At 30.7% G+C, this 27507-nt stretch overlaps 1 protein-coding gene across 13 annotated transcripts in view; it reads left to right on the forward strand.

The window, feature by feature from the left end:
- The window catches only part of LOC412813 (zwei Ig domain protein zig-8), a 244744-nt gene that overhangs the window by 120529 nt on the left and 96708 nt on the right, over positions 1-27507 (forward strand). For 7 of the 13 annotated variants that reach the window (XM_016916998.2, XM_016917010.2, XM_026441055.1 and 4 more), the window contains 2 exons: positions 6448-6487; positions 25478-26090. In XM_016916998.2, coding sequence (XP_016772487.1) covers positions 26033-26090 — 58 coding nt within the window. In that variant the 5' untranslated portion in view covers positions 6448-6487; positions 25478-26032. The remainder of the gene's footprint in view (positions 1-6447; positions 6488-25477; positions 26091-27507) is intronic. The other 6 variants (XM_016917025.2, XM_016917027.2, XM_016917039.2 and 3 more) reach the window with 2 other exon arrangements.

A 27507-nucleotide genomic window follows, 5' to 3' on the forward strand; every position in this document is an offset into this window, starting at 1 on the left:
TCGCGCGTGTTTGATTTTAACGCGCGGTGCGGTATCGTTCAATGATCAACGATCGATCGATACTCTTGGCATTGCATTTGTCAACCGTTGTTCCCTGCCTGTTACAAGACTATTTTTCATCGACGCACGCACACCAACAATTTCGCGAGCGTGGAAAATTGAAGCCCATTCATCGATCCATACCACAGGCATGTTCGAATAATTTAATCGCACGCAAGATGCGTGGAAAATACCGACAAAGGGAATTTTAGGGCGAAACAGGGAAGATAACCCACTCTAGGATTTACTTTGAAATTCTGCTGGAATTCTGTTCCGTGGATGGGGATAATTCCGTTGACAGGATTGTATAAAGGGAGTATTCAGGAATTCGGGCAGATCTTTTGGAAATCCTTTAATCAATGAAGCAAATTGTGTTGTTTATAGGAAATTTCAAAAATCGTTAAATAAGTGGGGGAAAATAAAGTTATATATATAATATAGCCAGAGAATAATTTGATTTAAAGTAGCAAAGATGAAGAATTGATCTGTCAGACTGAATTAAATATAATATAGAGTAATTGTTTTGTAGAATAGTATCAATTAGTCAAATTGAATATATATGATCACTAATTGTCAAATAAGTAATATATTTATATTATAATTAGACAATAATAAACATTTTAACACAGTTAATTCTATAAATAATGAAGTCTGAAAATCTTTTTCTTTGATGATATAACAAAGCATTTCTATTTTATTTCAGATTAAATTTGTATTCATATCAGCCAAAGATGGAGATAGATTCGCGTAATTGTGGTAATTTCTACGAGGAAATGAAAAGATCGTTTCCATTAGTGGTCAAAGGGACGAAATGGTCAAGCTTAGGACGTAATACTGTTCACGATTGTAACTTAAGCTTGCAATCACAGGGATTTTTCTTGCATTCTTCTTAGACTTAATAGCTGGAATGATATTTTTGAAAGAGACTTAGATCGTACAGTGGTATAATCGATTATCGAAATTGCAAGATCCACATCTTTAGATTTACTTTTAGAAACGTAAACGGATCAATAAAATTCTCTCGATTCCAAAATTTAATCAATTTTAATCGATCGATGTTATTAGATTCATTTGTTAATCTTGGATACAAATTGTTAATCATATCTTTCATTTGGAAACTGATTGAAGAAATTTAATTATATTATTCCATCACGTCAATGGATTCATACATTAATTTTGAATTTAAAAGTAGATTTAATGTATCAATTTAATGTATCTCCAATATTTCAATGGTCTAAAAACATACGAAAGATTAATCTAATAATGTCATTATGATATACAATATTTCAAATACTACGATATTGCTTGCTATATAAAGGTGATACTAATGTGATGAAGAGAACTTTATCTGAACAATCGACACGTGTTGGAACGTAGGAAATGTGAAGTATTTCTCCTGGAATGTGAGACAGAGATTAAAGATCTTCCTCTCTCTGATTATCTGCAAGAAATAAAAAAATTTTATGAGAGGATTATTTCAAAAGAAAGTTATAATTTTTTGTTGACGAGGTTTAGCATGAATAGATTAGGCTTAACTTAATTTTTTTCAAAGAAATTTATTGATCAAAATGATGAATTCACATCTTTTATTCTATACATCTTTGAAGAAAAGAAAAAAGTATTTTCTAATTTATAGATTTAAGAAATGTCATTGTTGTAGTTCATTATTAACAAAAATAATGTATATTGTTAATAAATTTCAGGATAAATTCAGAAGATTATGAAACAATAAGATTAAGACATGTTGCAATGTAAATATATCTTCTATGATTTTTAATTTTGGTTTTTATAATTTTAGAATTCATTGATTGAAAAGATATTTTTATTTTCTTTTTTTTTTATAAAAATATATTATTTTGTAATATTTATTTTACCCCAAGGATACTGAGGATATCGTGAAAGCTATGATTAATGCGTTCTGAGTTAGATGTACATGGGAATCTCAGTTCTCGCTGACCTCGACTACTGAATTGCATTTAGTTTGAGCACTCCAGAGATAGCAAAGGCTGAGATAGAGGGGAGCTTGTTCTTAATTAAGACATTAAGGCAGGTTATTTGATAATATAGTTATATTTGCAGTTTACATGTTATAGTCTTGATGTTAATATTGCGATATCAATAAATTACAGTAAAAATTTGGTAAGAAAAATTTCATATTAGTGAAAAACTAGTTAATGAATATAAATATATATAATTTTTTAAAAGATTAATGATAGAAGCAATTAAATAATGTTCAAGTTAGATATAAATATTAGAATCATGTGCAATATTGCTAGAAAAAATTTTTTGAAAAATATATAAAGCATATTATATTTTGTTAGATTTTCAATTGTTAATAATCAACAAAATATTTTTTATTCTTCCTTCATATTTTAACATTGTATTGAATATATAGTTACATTTTGTAGCTATTTCAAATATCAAGCATGTGAAGAAATATCTCCTCGAATCATAATCGCTTTTTCTTATTCCAGAGAATTACATTTAATCCAATGAATGCAAAATGAATGAGAAAAGAGAATGATAAATGAAGCCTTAGTTGTACTACTTCCATTTATATTCGTAACAAGAATTGAAACGTACCACGAACAGTTAAGAATAAATATTACACTTTAATATAACAACTACATACCTTTCACAAAAATTCTTCCATTGTTATATGTCAATCCATTTCTTCGATTCAAATGAATTTATAAAATAATGATTCTTAAATTAAAAAAGCAATCTTTCTAAATCACAATGTGAAATTTCCAAATGTAATAATTCTTATAACAATCATTTTTCTAAAAAAGAAAGTCACGATCAGACGTAAATTTTCATTAAAAAAAAAAATCTAACACGACTAAAGCAATCGAAATAAGAAATTTTTCATGCCTCGTTATTTTATTTTATTAATTAATTAAAAAAGCAATCTTTCTAAATCACAATGTGAAATTTCCAAATGTAATAATTCTTATAACAATCATTTTTCTAAAAAAGAAAATCACGATCAGATAATAATAATTCTCATAACAATCATTTTTCTAAAAAAGAAAGTCACGATCAGACGTAAATTTTCATTTAAAGAAAAATCTACAACACGACTAAAGCAATCGAAATAAAGAATTTTTCGTGCCTCGTTATTTTAGTGGTATCACACAAGTGTGTACGTGAAACAAAAATAAACTTACTCCCGCGCTTTCCTACTTCTCATCCAAGTTTCCTCGACTGAATAGGACGGGAACAATTTCTGTACCGTGCATTGATTCGAACAAATACGATAGGGATTTCGTTAGGCACGTATCGCAAGTTGGATTCACATGCGTGTCGCAGATGCAGAATTTCCGCGATATATCGTACACGTGCATTATGATTCCCGGATTTTTTTCCCCCATTTTTCTTTTTTCTCTCTCTCTGCCTGTTCTCGGTATTCCGGAATCCCAGAAACCTTTGCATTATTTATGCGCGTTCGTTTAAAACCGCGTAGCGCTGTTTATCATTTAAATGAGAAATACTAGGTGTGAAAATAAAGAGGGAGAAGAAGTAATTGTGGAGGAACGAGGGTATGGAATTTTAAATAAGAATTTTAAAAGGATGGATCGACGTTCTAATAAGGTTGTTCTGCGTCTTTCCTTTTTTTTTTTTGTACGAGAAAGATTTTCTAATAATTAGGGAATATCGAGGGGTAAGTTTTATCTTGAAAGAAAGAAATTTTTGGAATAAATAATTTTACTTTATATTTTTGTTTATTAGTTTAATGAAGGATTTAGAGGATTTTGAAATTCATCATGATAAATCACGATATTTAAACTTAGGAATAGGATTAATAAATTATTTACAATTCACTAAAAGACAATATTGTTGTTTCGATTGAATTAAACTTCAATTCAATTTCAATTTTCGCAATAGCTAAAATTATTTAGAAAGAAATCGTTTACAATTTATAAAAGCAATTAGCATTCAACGATAATTAAATCTGGAATTTTAATTCGATGCTTAATTTAATTCAAATCATGCTTCCTTACTTCGTTAATTAAAGCAATTCGAATAATCGAGTTAAAAATTTATTTCCAAGATAATATTTTTAGTATCCAATAAACAATTTTCGAATTTCTTTGATCAATAAAGAATATAACCTCGCTTCACTTATCAAATAGCCTTTATTTGAAACAATTATTTTCAAATAACGTTCGCTCGAATATATTGCAGAGCACAACTCTGTTCTTCGAGAATGCAACTCAATGTAATCTCGAAAAATCGAAAAACCACGAAATCCAACTGAATAAACTTTTCCCTTATCGGTCTGATGGTATTGCAGGGATGTAATGGTAAATGTAAAGGAAATGTAACGTGGCCTCGAAGTTGCGTGCACGGACAATGAGAAACGACTACTCGACTCACGGTGGAAAATTCGTTGAGCAAAGTGGCCAGTCCGGTTCGAACGCTCTTCCATCCTCATCTCGCAATCCGGCGAGAGGAGGGAGTTCCTCGATCGAGGGCAAAGTAAAGCTCGAAAGTGTATTTGCTAAACGACTTTCCAAGAATCGAACGATCCCTCCCTTCGATCCACTTTTCTTTTATCCCCGATAGATTTTCTCTGTCTTGGTTTTTAACGATTTCCGTCACGTTGATCGCCAAAGATTCATCTCGTCCCGAAGTGTTTATAATATCTGTATCTCTGCGCTGCTTTCACACTTTGGCCTTCGCTTGTGCATGAAATTCAAATGTCCCGCGCTGCATCGATGCTTTCTGGGAAAAATAAATATCGAGATCATGCATTTAGATATATATAGAGATAGTATAAATTTATTTACAATTTTATTGGTATTTTGTTGTTTTATTGATCTCTGTAGAAATTTTAGAAACAAAAGAATCTTTTCAGATTAGAAAATTCTAACTTAATTTTTTTCAAGTTTGTGAATTTTTTAAATTTAAATGAATGATTTCAAATTATGTAAGTAGAAATAAAAATAAGAATGAATTATAAGTGAAAATAAAATGTTTATTTGATAAGTTTTGGGATTCTTTAATGGCTAGTTGAGAATTTTTAACAAATGAATTTGCAAGTAAAATGTAGATTTTCATAAATTCATAAATTCAGTTCATTAAATTGTAGAAAAATTGTAGAAATGTTTTAAACATAATTTCACATTGAATATAGTTTTAATGTTAAAAACCGTGAAATTTCGTTCCATTTTTCTTCTTAATGCATATATTATGAAACAATATTAATCCGTTCAAAGTTCATTACAGAGTATCGTTTCATATCGTTATATTCTCTGATGAAAAAAAAAAAAAGAAAATCTGTTTGGACATCCGTGACAGTAATTTTTTGTTCCATTAAGGAATATGAGACACGTCAGAATTTTCCTATCGATTTGCGCTGAAAATGTGATATATTAAAGGAAGAATAATTCAAACAAAGATTATAAAAGTTGATCATGTGCACATGTACATACCCTATTGAAAAATATGGGAAGATGATGTTTCAATATTTTATGTTTAATTCAGTCTTTTGTCTGCTTTGTCGATACGTTCGTTAGATTTAAATTTAGATTCTTTGCTGTCGTGATATCTGATACCATTTTAAATATTATCGTCCATTATGATGGACAAGATATAAAATTATTGATTTTACGTTAACGAAATTAATTAATAGATGTAAATCAATTGTTTAAATCATTTCTCAATTAATAATACATGCGGTATTAGTGGTGCATGATCATGTTATCCGAATAATTTGTATAATGAAGTTTATTTTCAATGTTAACACAATTGCAAATCAATTTTGTAACAAGAAGATATTCCAATATAAAATATTATACTATTTTTCCAGTAAAAATATTATTTGATTCTTTTCTTTTATTATTAATTTAATTGTAAAGAGGATCTTTAATGAACAACACATTTTTTTAAAAATGTAAGAAGAAATTATATTTACTTGTTATATTTTAAATTCTTAAAATGATAAAAGACTTTAAGATCTATTAAGATCAATTTCTTAAGTATATCTACAATTATTTATATTTCAAACATTTATGATATAAAATTAATCACAGAAATAATTGAAAAAATAATTAAGATAAATAGATCCAACATATCTAACCTATTTTTTTCTGATATATATTCTGCACTCGTTCTGCATATGCGCAGATTCATATATTAAAACAATACCCTTCCAACGAAACAGATACACAGTTCTCATGTGCATAAAAAACTAGACTAACCTTGTTCTCCATGGTAGGATTTAATGACAATCTATGGAGAGCTGCATAGCTTTTCAGGTCAGAATTATCTATCTAGTTCATTCCAGGATGTATGTAAAAGCGCATAAAATTTGTTTAATGCAATTAAAGAAATTTAAAACGTTGAGGAACGAAACAATGAAGTATGGAAATTTTACTAACCAAATAATTATTTCTGTTTCAGGTTACCTCTAACATCGGTGGAGGATTGCATCTTGTTCGTGGTAAGTTTCATCTTAAAACATCTTTCTCTCACGTATAATTATTTTTTTCCATCTATGAATAATATCCAAATTAACATAATTGAAATGTTCAAAATTTGTAGATTTATTATTACACATTATTGCTTAATTTCAACTCAACTTTGACAAATGATATTTTTACTTAAATTTTATTTCTCCAGATATAATATATTATCAAACTGAGTGTATTAATTTATTCAGGCAAATAGTAGAGATGAATTATTGATCATATCAATAGTGCATGAACAAGAAGTTCAAACAAATATAAATCAATTCCAATTTTGCCAGACACGTAATACAAATCGATAATTTTTCATCATCGTTACAAATTCGAACAAATAGCACAACTTGTCAACAATAGAAACATTATTATAATTTTCGATTGACATTAACATAATTTTCTCGAACTTATAGCAAAATCAAACTAGACGTGTAACAAAAGTTAAACTAACATCCTCCAAGTTCATTCGTGAATATCCATTTATATATCCAGAATATATCAGAGTTTACTTCCTCCTTCCTTTTAGTTATAAACTTTCCTTTTACAACGTTGTTGATCACTCATCGCATTTACGACTCTAATTTACTCGAGAATAAATGTTTCCCTCCAACTATAGGCTGATGGCGTTAGAAATATCGCGAATCCTACGAGCGAACTTATGCTAATTAACCGTCGACAGTAATTAGGCGCAATTATATCTTCACTAATTACAGTTAATATAACGAGAGATAAGCAAGATTGTTATATGCAAGTCGCTTTTATTTTTTTCACTCTGTTGTTATTTATTATAATTTATCTTTCAGTTTCTTCTTCTTCTTCTTTTTACCAGATTGTTCTTATATTCATTATGCAGATCGTACATCGAGTTAGATGACAAAAGGTCTTTCCAGTGTAACTTTATTAAACGCTTATCAGCCCATCTTAATGAACTGATTTTGAATGGCGAAACACGATAAAATGAGAAATTATACTATAGAGAGTGGAGGGTGGGGATGAGAAATATATTTAACTGGATTGTTTCCCTAACGTTTGTTATTTTTAATAAAAAGAGGAAAGAAATTAACAAACTCGACGAGTAATTAACATGTACGCGAGTTGTTATGAATAAAGAGAGGTTAAGACAGAGAGGTTAATATAAGGAATAATATTGGATGTAAATGAGGGGGAAGAGAGATAGTTACAAGTTTCTGAAATATCGGTACACGTTTCTCGATTTAAGAAAAGTTCGGTAACTAGTTATAAAGATTGGTGTAAAACGTGGTTGTACGAAACATTTTAAAAGTTGTAGAAGTAATAACGATAGCGAATTAAAGTTTGCAGAGTGACGCCCTTAAAGATTATAACTATCATCATCTTGTGAAAGATGTACGTGATAAAATTGCTGGTTAAAGTTTCTTGTAAAATGTTTCGCTTAAATATAATCCTGCAATTATCGTTATTCGTTAATTGAAAACAGTTTTTATATCTTGATGAATTGTAATAAAATTCATCAAAGGATAATTGTTCAAAATTTTTTGGAAAATAAATTGAACAATAATAATTAATAATTGATATTGTAATTTAAAAAAAAGTGATACAAAAGTAGTTATTATTTGAATTAAAATATATATTTCAAAAACGTGAATTTAACATAAAGGAGAAATTGCATAGATAAATTGACAAATTTTTAGAAACTGTTAAGCAAAAGTTGACTTACACGTTAACTCTGGGGAATTGAATTAAACTGAGAAACAAAATTAAAATTGAACAAGGTTGACATATTCGGCTTGACTAAAGTTGAAGTGGTGCTGGTTTCTATCCTGTAACCAAGCACCTTAGGCTCGGCTCTGTGTACATTGCGTGGGTGAAGAGATGTTTACGGATCTATTTAATTATTTAGAATTATTTGATGTTATCGTCTTTGATCACGTAAGCTGTTACCACAAGATACTGAACCAAGTTAAAAGGGCGATAAAGTTAATCCCCTTGTTTGAGCCATTTTGTCAAACGTTATAAAAAAACTTGTTAAATATTTGCCAAACATACCTCTAATTATTGAAGTTCAGAAAAATAAGATAAATTATTGAAGTATTTCAAAATTATTTCTCCATTTTTTCCTCTTAGAGCCTTTTATTCTTTTAATCAATTTTGGTATTCTCCTCTATTGTAACAATTTTCCAAGTAACAAATTCCAACTATTAATACAAACTTATTAAGATTGATAACTCATATTAATTTGTCATTAGATATAGTATCAAAATCGTTAATAGACACTTTCATCATTTCAAACAACGGGAATATAGATCAATTTTCACGCATTCGAATCAAGGTGAGACAATTATTTGTCGAGGAAACAATGTTAATCCGTCAAAGGCAGGGAACTTCCCTTCGATCTCTCTCTTCCCCCTCCCTCCAGGAAACGCTCGTTCCAAACGGAAAGACATTTTAGACTCGGCATATCTTCGCTTGGATCGCGTTTCAAAGAGGGGCGGGAACCGCCATCTCTCGTTACTCTGATTCAAAGTGATTCCTCCTCCTGCGTATCAGTTTACCCGGGTTCAAAGTCATCGAAAAGCGTGCAAGTGCAAGGGGGGGGGGGGGGCGATCGTTTCGAACGCAACCGGTAATAAAAGGCGATTAGCAAGCGCAACACGGAATCTATGAGAGCGAGTTTTATCAAATGGTACATCCGCATCTGCGGTAATGCAATTCTCTCGTTATCCAGTTCGTTCCGTTTCTCCTTCGTTCCATTGGAGCAGAGTAGAGAGTCTCTTTTTCTTTTTTTTTTTTTTTTGATCCTAGTGAAGAAAATTGAAGTTGTAAGGTGAGGACGAATCAGGTTATGATTCTGCGACGAGGTTTATAAAAACGAATGAAAATGTATTGTTATGTATATGGTTTTTATCTAAGAAATAGTTGTAGTGAAATATCTGTTGAAGAAAGAAGAGGAAAGAATTATGGGAAAAAATGTTTCTTCAGAAAAGTTTAATTTTTTATTATATGTTATTTTTAATGCATTAATTGGAAAAAGGTATTATGAGTTATTTATGTCGAAAAATCGGTATTTCTAAAGATATTGTGAAGATTGAAAATATTATGTGAAAAGCAAGGAGAGCAGTGAATAGTGTATGATTCTGCGTTTTTCTCTTGTTTTTCATATAATAAGTTTATAAAGTTTAAGTTATAATATAAAAGATACTGATACTTGGAGATGAATAATTAATCTCGTTTGCTCTTATGTCCAGTGTGCATGAAAATTATATTATTTAAAAGCTATTTAAAAGCTTCGAAATAACTTAATATCTTTCGCGATATAATATCCATAATATGTGTTGTATGAGGAAATAAATGTTTTGATATAATCAAAATTTCTTTTTAAAAAAAGAAAAGAGAAAAAAGAATCTTATTAATGTCATATGTAATGAATTTTTCATGGCATGAAAAATGTAATATCGATGTCATAAAAATTACATTTGCATTCTGGAAGCTATTGAAATTTACTGAATGATGTAATAAAAAATATAGAAGTTTATTTAAATTTTACAACATTTATTGGTAGCTGCATATTCCTCAAACCATAAAAGTAGATAGAATAAGAGGCATCATACGTTGAATTTCTTTACTATCGGTGAATAAACATTTTGCGTGCATCCAGTCGCCGAATTTTTCAATTTTCTTTTCACTTCTTCTCATCTCTTAAAAATTTCACGATCGTTTATCCATATCCTTAAAAATATTGCCGAATATTCGTTTAAAAGAAAATTTAATTTGAATTTTTATTTTTCATTCTCGATAAAATCTTTGGCATAAAATTAAAAGAAAAAAAAATTTTTCGAATATTATTATTCTTTCAACAAATAAATATATTTGTTGTTTTTTATAGAAATTTCTTTTTAAAGAAATTTATTAATAATGTAAGATTGAAAATACAATTTGATTGAAAATAATTTTTAAAAAACGAAAGGAATATTAAATTTTGAAACAAACTTCTCAAAATAACAATTTTTTTTAAAAATAATTACTATCAAATCTCAAAAAGAGAGAAGATTTAAAGGATAATCTTTCGTTAGAAATTCTATTTTATAAATATTTAGTTGTTACGACGAATAAATAACCCAAATGTTGTTAATAAATCAATGAAAATTGTTTCAATTTTTATCATCGGTTCAATTATTATTACACGATTATAATTTTAATCCAAGTAGATTTTTTTAAATAATTTACAAGATAATATAAAAGAAAACAAATTTTTTAATCTACATGGATTGAAAAAATAATTCAAAATTACATATAAATTAAAAAGAAAAAGAATAATCTACATTTATCTTATATTTTAAGAAAAAAACTTTTTCGAAATATAATTTTATTTACGATTTATTTTAACAATATGCATTTAATTTTATTGTCGAGTCAAAAAGATAAAAAATATGAATCATTTCTCGATTAAATAAATATCATTACGAATATTTATACACGATATACGGAATGTCGGGACGAATCGAGGCACGAGAAACGACAACAATCGATTGTCATTCGTATCCAAAATATCGATTTAACGGAGTCGTGTTCCGAACACCGAACGATACGGACGTGTTATTCTCTGCTCCGCGTAAGAATATTGTATTATTTGATAAATTAATTAATCGTGTATAAATAATTATAAATTATTTAATTATCGTGACAATCGTATGATAAATAAAAATTATTTAACGGATACGATGATATACATTTCGACAACAATAACGCGTGAAAACGTGATTATTTTTTTTTTTCAAAAAACAACGAAAATTTATACACGATTATTCCATTCGAAATACATGGAGAATTTTGTTAAACCGGTGTAACATTCAATGAAAAGCGTCCCGATAAACTCGATCGAATAAATTTCATCTTCCAATATCGTAGATTCGAAACAGGAAACGCTTACAATACAATTTCCTTCTCCACGTGGAGAAATAACGCGGAATCGTCTCGTATCCGAGTTAAAAAACTCGTTAAACACGTTCGACTTCGGAAGATAAATCGTTTAACGCGCGATATTTCGAGTCCAGCGAGTATGTACACTTGGTAAAGTCCAATCACCATACCAAGGATCCTCTTTTTTTCTTCCTTCCGCTCGTCGAACGGTTTAGAAAAAAAAGGGGAACAAGGAAAGGGGTCGTGCGTGGAACAAAAGAGAAGAGTGGATGGTGGTGGTGTCGATGGTAAAAATCTGGAAGGTAGAAGCCAGGGGCAAAAATCGAGCCTCGTCGACTGAAATCTCGACAAAAGAGCCGGAAAAATGACCCTCGACCCACCCAGGAGAAAAAGTGCGCTCCTGACCGATCGAAATTGAATTGAACCGGTAATTTTTTTACTTTTTTCTTTCTTTCTTTCTTTCTTTTTTTTTTTTTTTTTTTTTTTTTGGACTAACGATCCGAAATATCGAGATTCCTATTTGGGATGTATTGAGAAACGAGTGCTCGTTTTTTTTCTGGATTAAGTAAAATTGACTCTTGTGATTAGAAATTCGTCGTGTTTAATCGAGTCGATTTGCGAGTGGATAGGAGATGATTAAAATTGGATAGGGTTTAATTTATTTGAAGATATCAGTGGTTTTAAGCATTCGTGATTTATATTTTGAGAGTTAAAAGAAGCGATTCTTCGATTACAGTTTTTTGAATTAGAAATTTTAGAGTATCGATCGAATGTTTTAAGAATATTGAAAATGTGAGTTATTCATTGGACATCACGAGTCGAAGGGGGAGGGTAAGGGGGGAATAAAAAATGGAAAGCGAGAAAAATTGAAATATCTCGTGAAATAATAATAATGAAATATGAATGGTTGAAGGCGTTAAATCAAATTAAAATGAAAGTCAGTGGAAATTGTAGTGGACATTTTTCTCTTCCATTTTGAGTCTCAATCGAAGTGGAAAAAAATTTAGAAAATAATTGGAATGGAAAAAGAAGGATTACTCTATCGAGTGATCGTTTTTTCTATTTTTCTTCTTGATCTCTTTCCTCTTCTATTTTCCAAATTTTTCTTTGTGCATTTTATTTGATTGAATGGAATGGAAAAGGAAGAATTTCTGCTCTCGCAAAATCTGAGAATCGATTATATAGCACTAGATAGAAAACTCTTATTTCGATCAATACAAATATATCGAATATTTTTTCTTTTGTCTCAATTGTTAATATTAGAGTTATTTTACGATATTTTAAATTTAATATTTTAATGTTTATAAGTTAGCTTGTTCTTAACTCAGAATAGGTTTGATTATTGATTATCATTTATGATAATTAATAATCAAGAAAATTTTAACTTAGGTTAACTTATAAACATTAAAATATTGTAAAATAATTCTAATATTAACAATTGTTGATTTACAATAATTATCATTTCTAAACTAATAAATTTAAAGAATTAGAAACAATGGAAAATTTTTAATTAAGCGTTGTAGAAGGAAAAGTAAAGTGGTGGGCAAAAAGGGAATAACCTTTTCGAAAGGGGCGCGAATTTCAGCAAATATTTTTACAAAAGAAAGAGAAAAGATAGAGTTTATTGTTTAAATGGTGTTAACTCTCATCTCATAATATTGATCCTTTTTCGAGGGGCGTTTTTATTTCTTCGTTGAAGGTATTCGAGCTGATCGTAAAATATATCTTTTTATGAGTTACTTGACTGTAAACCATCTTTGATAGTGGGATAATAGTTCATGCGTGATATTTCAACAGAATTTTTATATAAACAAAGAGAGATGTACGACGATTCGATGAAATATGATTTATTCCATAAAAATATTTGATAGAAAAATAGGATTTATGAATTTGATTCTTTTCTCGAATATATTTAATTCGTTAATAACTTCAGATTACATTGCGTACATCTTTTTAATAAATAGATAGACCAATAATCGTTTCGTGAAACGAAATTTAAAATTTAATGAATCAAAATAGAATGAATTAATTAATTAAATATAAATTTTTTTTCCAAATTAATATTTGCCTAGAAAATTTTTTATCAATTTCCAAATCTTCGTGAATACTATACGAATAATGTTTCAATGTAATTCTAATACGGGTATTAAAATTGTATTTATAAGAGAATTTTTCATTCTTGAGTATAGAAAGAAGATAATTCTAAAATAATATTTTTCGAACGAAAGATTGAAAACTTTTGAAATGAAAAGGCAAAGTAAAAGCGAACGCAAGCTTGCTGGCACGGTAATGCTTCTCTTATAAACTCGTCCATGTCCGTCGATGGAAGGAAATAGGGGGGAGGGAAAAGTGGAAAGAAAGATGCGAGGACATGGTAAAACATCAACAAACGCGAGAGTCGTTCCGCGAAAACAAATTCGAAAGATAAATATACAGAGGAGAAAGCATTTCTACATTCGATGAAGCTTGGTAAAAATCGCTGGCTTATTTTTATAAAATATTTGCTGATATTCTTCCACAGCTGTTCCCAGCTTTTATAATCTTTGTAAATCAGTTGTTTTTATTTTATTTATCGATCCGATTACTATATACATATTTTCATTGGTAAGCACAATTTTAAAGAAAGTAGGAAGGATAAAATAAAATAGGAATATAGGGAAATTCTGTATATTAACGATTACTAAATTTCTTGTTCAATTATTAGATCCGATATATATATTTATTTATACACATTTCCTTCGAAATTCATTTTTACGTTTCAAAGTTTAATTTTAAATCAAGACGATAATTGACGGAGAGAAATCTAACGGAAAAATTAATTATATTAAATTTAATTAAATTGTATCTCGTATCGTATCGTTTCATATTGCAAGCTGGAGAGAATATTCTACTTTTGAGAAAGAATAACTCTGTGCATCGTAATTATTAAGACTGACGGTTATATTGGCGGAAGTATTTGGAATATTCACAAGAATCTAACCTAGTAATACATTCTTAATTTCTCTTTATAGTCTTACATTTTAGAACAAATCTCGTATTCTTCTAAGAAAATAAATTATATATGATAATTGTATCAATTAACATTTTCTTTTTATAAATTTTGATTTACAATCTCTTTGAAACAATAGCAGTTTGGCCAATTATATCGTACATCAATATCTATCACCACGCGAAATTTGACGCGCGTTATGTTCCATCCATTTCGGAATTATTGTTCTCTAAAATCGTAACGTTTCTGGAAATTAGGGCGATAAGTGTAATTAACCGTCCGTTTGTGAATATTTATTCAGTTACACGACGAAAATCTGCGTCAGATTACCGTCTCGTGCACCTGAGTACGCGATTTTTCCGCTTTATGTGCGGCGTTTTTACTAATTGTACCGTAAATGTTGATGCGAACAATGATCTGGAATAAATTCAGACTTCTACAATAGAATTTCTGATTTAAAATGCGCGTTATTTCGTTCCATTTTTCGTCGAGGAAGAATGGTTGCCGCGATTGGAACTAGGAAAATAAAAATACCACGAATATTATATTTTGGCAAAGAAAAGGAATAAATAATACGTTGCAATAATAGGAATTTCATTGAATATTTTGAATTTATTAAGTATAGAAAACCGCTACATTTGTTTCGAAATTATATTTTTGAAAATTACTGTCCCACTTTCGTTTCGTTTTTATCCATTTTCGTTCAAAAGTTGAAACATTTCCATCGTGTAAAGAGAATTATTTTTCACGTGGGAACAAATTTTCGTAAATATTTTCCGCGAAATATACGAGAAAGCTTCGCGATAAAGTTAATTTCGACGTGAAAGAGTTCGAAAACAGTTTTTTAAATCAATAGCAACGAACTTAATTTAACCAGCAATCTTAGAAGATATGAAGTTTCTTTGAAGTAACGTGGCAATTCTATTAGTGGGATCGTGAAGGGAATATTTCCATTGATCTTTTCCATTTTCGACGTGGAAATATTCTATTACGTGTCAATTGGAATTGATGAAAGGGTGGCAAATTGAAAATTTTTTATTTTAGAAATATACAAGCACGTGATAATTTTATTTGACGAAACAACGATCCCTCGATTTTCAAGATGCCCCAATTAAGAATCGTTAATTTCTAAATTTTAATTCGAAAATTAATTAACCATAACTTTGAATGTCAGAGTTTCGAAACCGATCAAAAATAATTCGAAACCATCCTTCGAATATTCAACTGTTAAAATACTTTTCATTTGAAAAGTACATCTGGCAAATAACTCTTTCCAAAATAGGAATCAAACTTCTCAAATCATTAAAAATCACTGTTTGAGTAGCATTCAGAATCACAGCACTTCCAAGACAATGGAAACAGCATCGAAGGATTAGCCAGACCCCTCTCCCCTATTGGGATCATTAATTTGAATATCACGAGAAGCGAAGGAGGGCTTTGGCTCGAAAGGAGGGCAAAGAGGGATCGAGGAGAATCGGTCACGAAGAGAAAAGTGAAGCAGAAAGGCCGTTTTTAATGGCATACAGGTCTCCATTTCCGAACCAGTGATCCGAAATTTAAACGACCAGTAAGCAGCTTGCTTTTGTCCAGGAAAAGGTACAGTCAAAGCTGTTCAACTCGTTTCAGAGATATTTCTGGCTATCCAGCTGTGTGTGCATGGGCAAGACCGAATCTCAAAATCGATTCACGTTTTCTCTCCTCCCCTTCTTTGTTTATATCCATCCACTCTTTTATATTTTCAGCCACAATTTGGCGATGGTGGGCAATAAAAGATCGATCCATGAGAATCCTCCTTCTCTTGTGTCGTGTATCATGCTTCTAAACTTTTATCCAAGTATATGCAAAGTGTGATGTAAAGCATACCTGGGAATTAAGAAGCTTTGTGGAAAAAGTTGATGTGACAATTTTTAAAAAGTCATTTTTCGTTAAATGATAAGATAGATAGATATACAGAGTAGATCAATTGTAGAAATTTAAGTAGAAACAGGCAGAGAGCTGGCTCGTTTCATTTAATGAAAACTTCAATTTTAACTTATAAACAAATAAACCTCGATTTACATTTATATCAACTCCTGTGTTTATTTTCATCTCTAAAATCAACTATCCAAAAGTGTTCCACGAATATATTATAATATTCTCTACATATTTCTATTATTACATTCATCTTCTTTGTTTATTTTTCTATTTCTGGATCCTTATTATGAATAAACTCAGGAATTGAATTATCAGAGTATCTCTCATTTCAAAAATTTCACAGTAAATTCAAATATTTGCGAATTCGTATTCGACTTAGCTCTCGGTGTTAATTAATAAAGAACAAAGTAATTCGTTTTTCAATCATATCGATTTAGAAAAAAAAAAAAAAAAGAACGCAGATTGAAATAATCGAAATCCTTACAGACGATCAAACAGAGTTTTACGTTTCACTCGGGTAGTAAAACTTTTGATTTCGTGTATAGATATATAGTGATCCGTCATTGGAAAACGCGACGTGCTTTATCGAACGATGGAAACACCGTATAAACGATCGAACGAATGTTTCGTCGACGAATGAAATTTTTAGCCGGTACGATAACCGTGGGATCGGTAATTCGTTCGAAGAAGTGTATCGAACGAGGTAATATTTCGATTGGATGGCGAGGAGCGCTCGTAATTTCGAAAGTTTTTATCGTCCGCTGCTTTTTTCTTTTTTTTTTTTTTTTTTTTTGCTTTCGCCTGTTAAAACGTTTGACCTGTAATTCAAAATTCTTCGTAAATCTCGCTCGAAAAATTCGGAACTGGCGTCCGTACGGATTTTAAATCAAAGCGTTTAATTTCTCTTAATTGTTCGACAAAAATCGAAATAAGATGAAAGCAATTTCAATTTTAATAATGAAACGAAGAGCAGAATTGAAGATTAGAATTCCTTTAATATTATTTCATGCTTTATATTTTATGTATTTTCTTTAAATATCATAAAATAAAAATATATAAAAGGAAAAAATTTTAAGTTAAATTAGTGTAGGCTTCACATTTTATATGCAAATACAATGCATTATTGTTAAATAAAAATCTCATGAATCAACGTTTCCTCTGTGAAAATAAAATATTACGATTGTAAAAATTATACTATTTTATTTTCATAGAGAAAATATATTTTTATTCGAAGATAAATTTCTTAAATTTCAAAGACGATCTTCCACCAATTCATCCGTGTCGCTTACTCGACATACAAGTCAAGGCCAGGACAAGATAATAAAAAGAAGGAAAGAGGGAAAAGGGTGTGGACGCTGTAGAGAATGATATGGGTCACGGTTCTGGATAAACCCGTGGGATTGAATTTGTTCGACCGATGATACACACGGTTTAATTAAAACAGGCTTTGCCTGTATTTCATCAGGAGGGGAAGAGAGAGAGAGAGAGGGAGAAAGAGAGAGAAAAAAAGAACTTACAGATTCGATCAACCAGGTTTGAAATATTTCGGAACGAACGACCTAATACGATAAAAGAGTATCGAGGCTGATATTTTTGTCCCAGCCTTTTTTGCATACTAAAATTTTCTCCGTTTCAACGATTCCTATTTATTTCTTTTGTGTATAAAACTTTATGGGAATTGTTCCAATTTCTTTTTTTTTTCTTTCTTTCTTTCTTTTTATTTCGTTGGTCGAGAGGTATATAATATAATACAGGAAATACAGGAAAGGAATGAATGAAAAATATTAAAAGCATTTAAGCATAGATGGAATAAAAATTATAAAAGCGTATAATTATTTCAATGATTTTTAATAACCTCGTTATTTATCTTATCAAATTTTAATGTTTAATATTTTAATTGGAAATTAAATTCCCTCCAAAAATTACTTGATAACTATTATAATTCACATTGTATATTCAATTATTATAATATTATCCGTAACTTTTCGCTTTTCGAATTATATTATAAAATATAAATTACAAAATATAATAATAATTATTATTATATTATTGTTTATATCGTTAAATTTTAATATCATCTTCAAAAACGAATATTACGTTAAAAACATTATTCGATATTAATATTACGCGCAACTTTTGTCATAAAAAGAATTTATATAATTAGTAAGGAATTATTTATATAATTAGTGGGAAAAAAATTTTGTATCACGATATGGAAAACTATCTCGTGCACGTTTCAAACATATACATTATTTCCGATATTCAAATTGATTCCTTTCTCGCTTCATCGATTGCCCCTCTCTCTCTCTCTCTCTCTCTCATTTTTACTAATGATTCTTCTTTCACACTTCCTGCTACTCACATCCTTTCTTCGTCGCGATTTTATTGCCTCTCAACCCCTATTTATACGCGCACTAAAATTCCACCACGCTCATTATCAAAGGTTTTTATCATCGTTGTAAATAATTCTCGACGCAAACCAGCATTTCATCGTTTACAACGCGTTTATTTAGCTTATAAAAACATGTAGCTCGTCAAGCTTTTGCTTTTCATCTCCAAGAAAATACACGGCAATTATCGTTTTTATAATATCGATAAACGCAATACGAATGTGTGTTTGCAGATCCATAACATACAATTGTTGGCGAAAGATAAATATTTTATCTTTAAATACAATTTTTAATGAAATTGAAGTTATCATTTTATATATATATGTATATATATAACAAGAATCAAAAAATGAAAGAAATAACAATACTTGTTATTTACTCTCAATGTTATTTCTTTCTTTCTTTTTTTTTAACACATTAATTGCCAAATGTGTAAATTAAAAATATTTTTATTTTCAAACTGATTTTGTAGCTAATGAAAATATTGTAAATATTTTAAATTTAGATATTTTATATATAATGTTTCATATATAACTTTGTCATTTAAAATATCTTATTCTTAGAATTATCAAAAAATAATTTAGATACGTGTCGAATAGTTTCAAGAGGATGAAATTTAATTTCACTTTTTTAAATAGTATGAGAAAAGAAGTATGAGAATGGTATGGTAAAATGTTTGCTAAATTGTAAAAGAATAATGGATTAAGAAAATATTACAATTCCATTCACAAAAATAAAATTAATCTTCGTACGTTATTCTATTCTTTCAAACTTTAATTCATGTTTAATAATCTTCAAACTGTTATTATTATATACAATAACAAAAATCATTTTTTTCAGATTCCCTATTCTTATATATATATTTCAATTATCACATCCACGATACTACAAATCACGACGAAAAGAAAAAGAATTGCATAAATAACAACGTAATTCGATTTTTCAAACGAAGTTCGCGCTATAACGTGAAAAGAAATTACCACTACATCACGAGGTTAAGAAGAAAGGGAAGCCTTAGAGTTGACGTTTTCGCAAAACGACGAGGTGGATATAAAGTCTCAAAGGATACGTTGAAAGAAAAAGGGTGGGAAAAAGGGCGGGGAAGAAAGGAGTCGCGGGACTTTTCCACTTTAGCAACGTTCCCAGAAACCAGAATTTCTATACTCGCGTGTCTATTCAAGCTGCTTGTCAGATTCTTCTTTCCGCGTGAACGTCAAAAGTCCAAAACGAAAAGACATCATAAAAATCGCTTAACGAGTTCCCAAGACGATTCAAGTGCACCGGGTACATGATATCCTGAAGAACGTCCACTTTGAAGCATCGGCTTCTTCATCGTGTTCGAAGCGAGACGATATTGACTTTTTCCTCTCGTGTCGAGATTTACTTTTACATCATGAAAATTCTCATGTAATTTGGAAAAATCAAAATCAATTAAAATTATCACCTTATCACAGATTTTTATCGATCAATCAATACAAAGATACCGCATAAGACGTCGAATTCTATTCTTCAACGGATTCTAATTATTTTTCTTTATTCGGATTATAATTTTACCTTAAGAAGAAAATTAGAAATTAAATATATCAATTTCCAATCCATATCAACGACGTATCTATCTCCCCTCGTACGAAACTTAAATTCATTAAAAAAGAAAAGAAAAACCTACGCCTGAATTCTGAAAACACCGGAAACCGCAACAACATTCGTTCCGATACCTCTTCCTGTATATTGTGAGAAAAACACCAAACCCGCGCAAAAACTTTCGAGTGAATTATTCGAGGGATAAAACAAAGAGGAGAAGGAAAGCAAAGGAAGCTTGCTAACAAGCGGAAGAATTAAAAAAAAGGAAAGAAAAATAGGACGAGGAGGAGAGCACGGCGTCGAAAAGTGTTGGACCGCGAAATTACGGGAACGCGTTACCTATTACGTGGCGGCCTTGTGTACAAGTCGAATTGTCCGGAAAGAGAAAATCCGGATCCGGCGCGCTGAAATCCTTTCTGTCCGTAATTAACCGCGACACCGGCTCCCATTAAGCGGAAATTCGCGACGTTACAAACGAGGAAGGGAGGGATAGGAGGGTTACGTGATCGAAATTCCTGCCACCTGTTTATATGACGGTAATCAATGATCGGGCTGCTGATCAATTATTCCGGGTTGGGCGGGAATTATGGGGCGAATTACATTTACGGAAGGGGTGGATTAGAGGGGGCGAGATTTCTCTCTCTCTCTTTCTCGTGTTGGAGAGAGGGGAGGGATAACGATCAGCGGCGGTGATAATGGGAAATTAAAAAGTCGAGATTGCCACCAGGTTGACCTGGTTCCGCGTGTTAAAACGGGTAATTGAAATTAACATCGACGATTCGCGTACGATTCGTGTGTGCACAACGTTATAATGGGATTGTGCGTGTTTGAACAAGGAGTATAAAGCGGAAGTGTATTTTTCGAAGTGGAATTTTGAATTGTGTGCGAGGTTTATTATTATTTTTTAATATCGTGAAATGTTCGATTTTATAGATCGTTTCATAGTGTCTCTTCGTTTAATATTGTTATTTAATGATATTGAAATATAGAATTTCTGGATCACGCTCTTTGAAAGATGATCCTTTGAAAGAATCTTGGAAAAAAAGAGAGAAATCATCGAAATATTATCTCGATGAGATAATATTTGGATGCTTCTATCTATTTCAAAATATAATTTCAACAATAATTTTCATAATAATAGTTCAAATATAAAATTTAATCTTCTTTATTCCGAATTTTACCCCATCTTTTGATAGAACGATTAAAGATCGATAGATAAAAATATTGGATCAATTCGTAATTCGAGATATATAGTTTAATCGTTAATTCGTGGCGGTATTAGTTTAATTCGTAGGTGTCATTAGCGGAAGCACACAACGGATATCCGGTTATGCGGATTTGTAATTAGTAAACCATACATACCATACATACCGCTCTTTATTGCCGTTAAACGAATCCACTTATACAATTGATTTCACGCTAATGATTTGTCTAATGATTTTGCAGGTTGAAACGTGTCCATCGTATACATGATCGCGACGATGACCGGGGGCTGGATCGATGATTTGTCGGGCTGGAAAAGTATTAATGATGGATGAAACTGGTTGATAGGGGTATCCACGGTGTGTTTAATATAATATTGTTAAAGATCTAATTGAATTAAAATCCAGTCGCGTAACCCCATTATGTGGAAATTTAATTGAAGTAGTTTACAGAAATTAGTCAACCGGATAATTTTAATCCGCTGTATTAACCGAGTGTCTTTAGCGATTAGCGAAGTCTGATTAATTAAAACTCGGTATTCTGCCGAGTGATTTATTAAGTGATTTAATTGAAAAGAGGGAAGAAACAGAGCTCGAGCAATTTTGATACTATCGAAACTATTCCCTTTACGAAGAAAACTTTACAAGAAAACTTTATTTTATTAGTTCGTTTGCGAATAATATTGGATTACAATGAATTTATCTCTCTTTATTTTTCTTTTGTTCTTATTTAAGAAAATTTTCGACAGCTTCATATCTCGAAAAGAAAAAAGAGGAAGATATTTCTCTCCCCCTAAAACAAATTAAAAATAAATTAGAATAAAAAGTTTATTTTCAACAAAACTTACTCTCCAGAGAAATCTTCAATTCTCGTTTATTTTTTTTTCAGTGTAACTCAAAAAGAAGTAGAGAATTTGAAAAATCAAGGAAATCAAGGACCAATAATTATTTCGTTTCTAATTTAATGAATATTAACTAGAATAATGGGAATAAATGTTGAAGTATAATAAGATATTTCTCATGGAGAGGAGATTTTTTTTTAGATTTTATAAATATAGAGTAATATCAATGCCTCCGCAAATAACTCCATTTCAAATCGAGTTTTGAAGTAAAGTGTCCGGAAGTTGTAAAAGGGACATAGTTGCTGTCACGTACACAGGTTGGAAGTTTGACTGTGGACGATCCATTTTCCCCGTATGCAGTCTCTTTCTCTACACAAAGTCAAACATACCATCGATATCTTGTAACTTTTGACGTGTCCATTACTTTGAAAGTTTGTCCGAGTAAAAGTTGTTCGGTCCATCTTAATCACAGCTGTGGTAAGATTACAGGACATTGCATCCAAGACTTTGCGTCAAATCTTATATAGTGTCCAATATATTTAATCCTTTTTCTTTTTTCTGGTTCAGTTTCAGAGAAATTTTTAAGAATAGAGAAAAAAGATTAATGACAATATTCTACCAGTAATATTAATAAGCGAAATTTGAGATCAAACGTTATTATCTGAAAATCTGTATTAGTAACTGTGTGTGGTGAATCCTGGTGTAACCAAACACCCATTATCTCGGTATCCTAAAATCCGAATTATCCAAACGTTGTTAACGGGATATCATCTAGAAACAGATGCTTCCTCTTCAATGCGAATTTAACACTAAAATTATTATTCTCGAATCGAATAATTGGTTTTAATTAAAGCGATCTTTTTCTTTTCTTTTTTTTTTAATTTTTGATAAGAAGGCTTTTTGTATCTTTATTGTAAGGACAAGTCACTTAATGGAAAGAATTGACAGTAGAATAGGTATGTGAAATGAATCACAAATCAGTTGTTAGCGCAAAACAATTGGGGTACAATTAAAAATGCATGGAATATTTCGTATCAGGCAAAACAAATTACTATAATTGTTAAGCGAATTAACACACTCATTAGCATAATTTCGTAATGAAATTGGCCATTTAAATAATCTAAGTCCGACTCCCATTTGAACATTCCATTGGATATTAAAACACGTTGCTAAAACGATAATGCTTTTGTGAAAAAATTGATTGTTCTTCCTTCAAAAATTCTACGTTTCTCTTTAATTACGGGATAAAAATCAAAAACTTGGCGAATTTACATTATAAAAACGTAACATTAAAACATTTTACATAGTTAAACGCATTAGCCCGGTTTCTGAAAAAAATCTTTAATTCCAATATCGAAATGGAATAGAATCGAATTTTATTTGAATTCCAGAAATGAAACGCTTGCGAAGAATGATTTCAAAATAATTCCTAAATTAATTAAAAAATCATTTTTGGATTAATCTTGCAATAACACTTTTGAAAAAGTTAGAAAAATAAATTCAGAAGAATTTAATCGACCGAGTTGCGTATATACCGCAGCTAACTTGTTAGCATAATCGTTGATCGCGTTTAAGCATCTAGTTACTCGCTTGGTAACACGAATATTCCTTCGTGGCCAATATTTCGACCACGTGCCCATGCCCACACGTCGGCATTCGCGTTGGTTTAGTTTACTGCCCGTTGGGAATCGTATGTACCTCTATTCCCTGTCACGTTGGATCGTGTATGAAGCTAGCTCACGTGCATGTATGCGTAACCCGGCTGCGATTTTTACCATTTAGCTTGCTCGATCCTTGCCGTACGGGAAGATTTTTCTTTTCGCCTATTTTTTTTTTCTTTTTGTTTTTTTGATCTCGTAACGTATCTTGAAAAATTTGGATTTCAGTGGACAGATGTGTCCGAGGTTTTTTCTCTCCCCCCCTCTTTATGATACAGTTCGTAATACGGGAGAAGAGAAATGAAAAAAAAAGAGGACGTGGATAGAGCGTGTTCGCTTCGAATGTTGCAGATATTTTTTATTCATCTATATTTTAAAAATATTTTTAGTATTTCTGTTGAAAAATTATAGAGGAAGAGGCCATGGGTTGCATTTGTACGATAAATAACTGATCTGTGCTACTTGTTTAATTAGGACTTTGTAGCTGTATTAACTTATAGTAATCAATCTTCTAAAATATTTGTTCTATTCTACATATATCTGATTACTTTAATTTTAACTTATTACTTAAATAAACGAAACAAGAACAATCGCGAGCTGATGAAATAAATAATATAAAACAATCATGAATTGAATAATCCGTTGAAAGATTATAGAGGAAGAGGCCATGGGTTGCATTTGTACGATAAACGACTGATTTGTGCTACTTGTTTAATTAGGACTCTGTATCTGTATTAACTTATAGTAATCAATCTTCTAGAATATTTGTTTTATTCTACATATATCTGATTACTTTAGTTTTAACTTATTATTTAAATTAAACGAAATAAGAACAATCGCGAGCTGATGAAATAAATAAAATAAAACAATCATGAATTGAATAAGTCAAAATTTTTCTTGATATTGAAAAGGATTCGACAGGATAACGATTATTTATATAATATTTAACGAATTAAAAAAAAAGAAATATCGAATCACTTCGTTGTCGATCTTCGATTAAACGTTGAATACCATATTGGAATACTAAAGATTACTATAAGCTAATAACAATTTTCAATGAAGTAATACTTTAAGCTAAGCGGATTTTCGTAAGTAATTTGTAGGCTTTTTTCAAACCTGACAGAGGGAAGCCGATTATTATACATCCTCCTGTCGACGATCGTTCGCGGTAAAGAATTGCTTAATCGGCTAACAATATTTGACATATTAATACGAAAAATGCTAGCTTTACGGCGATTTAGAATAAAATAGTATTGAAATCGGTTTAACCAATACATCAACACGGGTAAATGGAAGTAAGGAAAATATTTACAAAATCAGAAGTTTGACGAAATCCTATGATTTTTCTCTCCCTTCTACAATAGAACAGAATATTCGTCCATTTCCATCATCAATACAATTCCAGGATACGAATTTTCTCTCAATATTTTTTATCAATCGCAATAAAATAAAAATTAAATTTTTTTGAGAAGTTCCTCTCTCACAAATAAATCCAACAGGCGTACCACGGAAAGTCTCTGCCTCTGCCTTTACTGGCCGCACGATGACCGAGAGGATCCATTGCAAAATTCCTGAAGGGTATGGAAGCACGGTCCATGGCATCTCGCCGAATATTATCGCGGCCCACGCGTAAATTATGCGGAGCAGCAGCGTAGTATGCGAAACGATGCCAATGGCTCGTCCATTATCGCGAGAACGATGCCGAAGATGATGCCAATCGCTCGTGGATAAAGGGAAGTCGCAATAATCCATCCTTGTGACGTCGCGAGAAAAAAGATATTTTCTTGTTCTTGTTCAAGAACCGTTTCTGGTATTTGATATAAATCAATTGGATCTAGGATCTTCTGAATGGAGGACTGGATTGCAATTAATAGTATTTTCATTACATGTTTCTGACATCTCTCTGATTCTATTTGTTTTTTTAGGTCTCGTTTGATTCGAACGCAATACGAAACGAGTTAACACTGTATTTTATGAATGTGAAAAATTGTGAGGACATTGAGGAAGATATCAAGACGTGACAAACATGTAATACTTAAGAATGGAAATAATTCATGATTGGATATCTATGGATGATTCGAAGAAAAAGTCTGAGAAAATTAGTACTTGGAGGTAATTTAACTCAAACTTATTTGCAGAGGGGTGTATATAGGCATAATTAATTAATCTATTCATTTCTACGATTCTTCGAGTGAAATTTTTTTAATTCACAAAATCATTTTTGACAAAGTTTCCTTTCCTTCTTCCTGTTTTTCAAGATTATTTCGTCAAGAACAAAAAAATCGCGATTAAGAAAAGAAATGAAGAAGTTATTTTTAAGAAATTTAACGAATTGTCCCGTTTTAAAAAATTAAGGAATAATTTTGAATCGAAATTTTTTACATAATTTACACCGTAAACAAGCAACCGTGGACACGTCGTAATAGATTATCGGATACAACAATAATTGACAAGAATAGGATACGCGACATTAGCGATGACCTCGTTACGTCGTCCTTAATTTATGACGATATCGCTTTAACTGCATACAAATAATGATCATTATAAAGAGAGGTATACAATTGAAGAAGAATAAGAATCGAATGTTCAGAGGGATAAAGAATAAACGTGTGTCAACAAGATATTACACGAATACATCGTAGATTCTTTTTCATTACGAAATTTATCAAGAGAAAAGTTAATAAATCAAACACGATACAATCTCGAAATTTAATTTCGAATAAAGGAAACAAGAATTTCAGAAACAAATAAGTTGTTCCTGTTTTCATAGTAAGGTATATACAATTCGATATTTTAATTGCATTATTAAAAAAAAAGTAATGCAATAAAATAAATGTCGAGATTTAAACGAGGTGCTAAAAAATCATTATATTCTTTTTCACGTTGATTCCCTATTTGAATGTAAATATGTTTACGAATTATAAATTCGATCCTCATCAAATGTCCGACCAGGTCATCGACGTATCTGGATAACGATGTTGCCAACGTCGAGACGCATCGCGTCGAATTACCGGAATACGCGTCGATGTGGAAAATCAACGGGGAAAAAGGGAGAGAAAAAAATTGCGCCACCGCAGAAATTCAAGTTAAAAAAAAAAGAGAGAGAGAAAATAGATCGACCTTGTCAAAGAAAATTTATAATGAAAGCTATATTTTTACCTGCCTATTTCCAGGCGTAATTATTTATCCCTTTATCCTCTCTCTCTCTCTCTCTCTTACTTTTTCTACACAAGCATATTCAAAAAGAATGTGGAATATAATTATTATTTTCCCAACGTTTCAACGATTGAAACTCAGTGTGAAACTGCTTCTCAACGTTGAGAATGGTTTCAATTATTTAAACCAGGCACGAAATGCTCGAAGGTGCCTCGACCACTATCGTTATTTTTCACTGAAATTGAAAATTTTTTTTTCAAGAAGGGGGAAAAAAATGATGGAAAGTTCTCTCGTAGCAGCTGGCCATTCAATCAGATCCGTTGAAATTCGAATATCACGAAAAATCGTTGATTAAATATACGCAATGTTTTTT

The sequence above is a fragment of the Apis mellifera genome, linkage group LG1 (assembly GCF_003254395.2).
Source record: "Apis mellifera strain DH4 linkage group LG1, Amel_HAv3.1, whole genome shotgun sequence".
Lineage (NCBI taxonomy): Eukaryota > Metazoa > Arthropoda > Insecta > Hymenoptera > Apidae > Apis > Apis mellifera.